Raw genomic sequence first — 3,329 nt, 5'->3', positions numbered from 1 at the left:
CTCAAAGCAATCACTGATGTTGTACCAATTGTCAAAGTACTTGCAGAAATGGAAGCTGCTGCTGGAAGATCGAGAAAGGTCCCTGAGGGTTCAGGTGATCAAGATGATCCAAGAGATGGCAAAGTGATTCCCTTCGTGTCTAAGGCTATGACTGTATTAGAGTAAACTGCAGAAAAGCCCATGAGCTGTGGCATTAGTTGGTAATGTATTTTGTTCAATAACCACAGGTACTTGTGATTTGATGACATTGCAGTCCCTTTAACCCTGCAAGTGTTCACAAGTATGGCTGTAAAATGTGTGGTACGGTTTTTTTTAGCGGGGGTGGTAGGGTGTTAGCAGGTCACAAGTACATGCGAATCTCTATTACTAATGTCACAGTACATGGGGGTTTCTGAAATTCATTGTATTATTAGTATATGATTGGTCACATTTACTCGATATGTAGATCTTTAGTCCATAAATAACCGAATAGGAATAAGCTCACTTTTGCAGAGTATAAAACATAAACGTGTGTTTCAATGTAAAATAGCACGACACTCAAAATGAATCAAATCATCTAGAAGATAGCCAGCAAATTTTGTTCTCAATAAAATCATATTGGTGGATAAATCCGAAGATAATAGCAGTTTACAAATTTACCAGAATGAAATTGGACCTGAGTACGCATTTCCCAACTAAGCTAAGGAACTGGCATTATAGTTTACTCAGCTAAGGAATTGGCTCCCAACTAAGTGCACATTTGTACAGCGAGAAACTTGCATTTCTAATCCATATTCCACACTGGCAAATAGCACGACACTCAAAATGAATCAAATCATCTAGAAGATAGCCAGCAAATTTTGTTCTCAATAAAATCATATTGGTGGACAAATCCGAAGATAATAGCAATCGACAAATTTACCAGAATGAAATTGGACTTGAGTACACATTTCCCAACTAAGCTAAGGAATTGGCCATTCTTATAGTTTACCAGAATGAAATTGGACTTGAGTACACATTTCCCAACTAAGCTAAGGAATTTGCCATTTTTATAGTTTACTCAGCTAAGGAATTGGTTCCCATCTAAGTACACATTTGTACAGTGAGAAACTTGGCAAATAGCACGACACTCAAAATGAATCAAATCATCTAGAAGATAGCCAGCAAATTTTGTTCTCAATAAAATCATATTGGTGGACAAATCCGAAGATAATAGCAGTTGACAAATTTACCAGAATGAAATTGGACTTGAGTACACATTTCCCAACTAAGCTAAGGAATTGGTCATTCTTATAGTTTACTCAGCTAAGGAATTGGTTCCCAACTAAGTACACATTTGTACAGCGAGAAACTTGCATTTCCAATCCATATTCCACACTGGCAAGGGCGTCTACAGGTACAGTAAAACTCCTCCATCTAGTTATCTTTACATTACATACTCTATACTGCTTAGACTTCCTGCCCTGACAGTTGCTAATTTGGTTTGCTTTCTAGTAAAATTCCCTCGCTGCTTGCTTGGCTCGCTCCGTTTGAGCTACCTCGCTGGGTTCGGCTGCAAATCGCTAATGAGCGAACGCAAAAAAAAAAGAGACTCACCTACACTGGCAAACACAAGAACGCCAACCTAAAAACAGGCACTGTTGCGAAAAAAGACGCTCAAAAGAAATAGCTAACCTTTAGCCCACAACCCTGGGAAAAAGAACGGCACGAAAAAGGTGCACGTACCCTTCTAGTCATCATACAAGTTGATATTATTAGGGCTTTCAGAAAAGCCTACACTAACTTCTAATCTTGGATAGGTAGCTTCATTTAGACACCTTTTTTTTTTTTTGCTTTCTCTCTGTCAGTTGTACAAAAAATACATGCAGTAGAATGCTACTGTTCTCCGTCAAGAAAAAACTGATATTGTAGCTTTATCACGTTACCTTTGCCAATGCGTACAAGTTTCCCCAAGCCTCTTCTTACCCGACGTCGATGCCCATCGAGATTAAACCTCCAAGTGTAAACAGTTATATGTCATGCTTTGACTCAAGAAAAGCAGTTTAACTTCAAAAGTGGAAAATAAAGAACTGATTATCATCCTCATTGAAAAACTCCCATACTCGTTTTCACTCTGCAATCTGTTCCAGTTAGCCCCTCTTGTCAGGTCATACTCAGCCTGTTATGAAATATAAATAAAAAGAATGTTCAAGTGAAAATGACAAGAACAAATCAAATGCAACAGGCATTGATTATCCATCACATAACAAATGGAAGCACAACTTCTAACTATACAAAGAATAACTCCTGTATATACATGAGCAATTCAATTATCCAAACAAACAATATTATACATAAAATTGTGTTATGGGCTCGTAAACCAACAATGACACTACTAACACCAAGGAACAAGTGCTGAGCACTAATTGTAAGAGTATGAAATGCACTTCTTTTGTTACTCCTTTCGAAAACACATTCATATTATTTTTATCTGAAGCCAAACTTTGTAAAGTCTGACCAAGTTTATATTAAAGAAATATTAACACCTACTATATGAGAATATATGCCATGATAGACCCAATGATATTGCTTCGGTACTGTAATGCTGATAACTTTTCTATAAACATTGTCAAACTTCACAAAGTTCGACTTGAGACTAAATTAATACGCAATGTATTTCGGAACAGAGGGAGTATTTGCCAATTGCTAGCACTTCAACGTTCCAGAATTTCTCCATACAAAAAAATCAAGAATTCTCGACTCATTCCTCCGGTCCTCCCTCTCTCACACCAGCAATCAGGTTTCTAGCTAGCAAGTTATATTTTGAGCACAAACTATTCATGTGTCATATTTACATTTTCTCGCAGAACGCACATGTGGTCCTCCCTCTCTCACATCAGCAATCAGATTTTGTTAAAACTGCTTTTGTATTTGCCAGATCTTTTGGTACAGTCCCCAGGTTTCGGTACATTTGGTCGCTAAATCGGGGAACTTGGTAATTGCTTTTCGTGAAACCTGGTAACTGTACCAAAAGATCTGGCAGTTGCGTCAACTAACCTGGCGTAGTTGCTTTTTCGAAGAAGAAAAAACTTGTAATAAGGTAAAGAGACATGGTGAACTCTGTACGCTGCTAGTACTGGAGGATGCACTGGCTGGACATGCTAGTACTGCTGCTAGTAGGGAGCATGCATTGGCCAGAAATGCATGCGCTGCCACCCCCCAGCTCACAGGGCTGGACATGCTAGTACGCTGCTAGTACTGGAGGATGCACTGGCGGACATGCTAGTACTAGAGCATCATTTGCCAGGCATGCATTGCTGGAATTCAGTACGCTGGTAGACTGCTGCTAGTAGGGAGCATGCATTGGCCAG

The 3,329-nt window shown here is 39.0% G+C and overlaps 1 protein-coding gene across 2 annotated transcripts in view; it reads right to left on the bottom strand.

The window, feature by feature from the left end:
* The window catches only part of LOC123111598 (protein ENHANCED DISEASE RESISTANCE 2-like), a 26,080-nt gene that overhangs the window by 20,094 nt on the left and 2,657 nt on the right, over positions 1–3,329 (bottom strand). For both annotated transcript variants that reach the window (XR_006454562.1, XM_044532418.1), the window contains exons 5-6: positions 2,082–2,137; positions 1,905–1,972 (exon numbers count right to left, since the gene is read on the bottom strand). Coding sequence is in view for 1 of the 2 variants with exons in the window: in XM_044532418.1 (XP_044388353.1) it covers positions 1,905–1,972; positions 2,082–2,137 (124 nt within the window). In the remaining variant the exon portion in view is untranslated. The remainder of the gene's footprint in view (positions 1–1,904; positions 1,973–2,081; positions 2,138–3,329) is intronic.

The sequence above is a fragment of the Triticum aestivum genome, chromosome 5B (assembly GCF_018294505.1).
Source record: "Triticum aestivum cultivar Chinese Spring chromosome 5B, IWGSC CS RefSeq v2.1, whole genome shotgun sequence".
Lineage (NCBI taxonomy): Eukaryota > Viridiplantae > Streptophyta > Magnoliopsida > Poales > Poaceae > Triticum > Triticum aestivum.
This window is presented reverse-complemented; position numbering and strand designations above follow the sequence as displayed.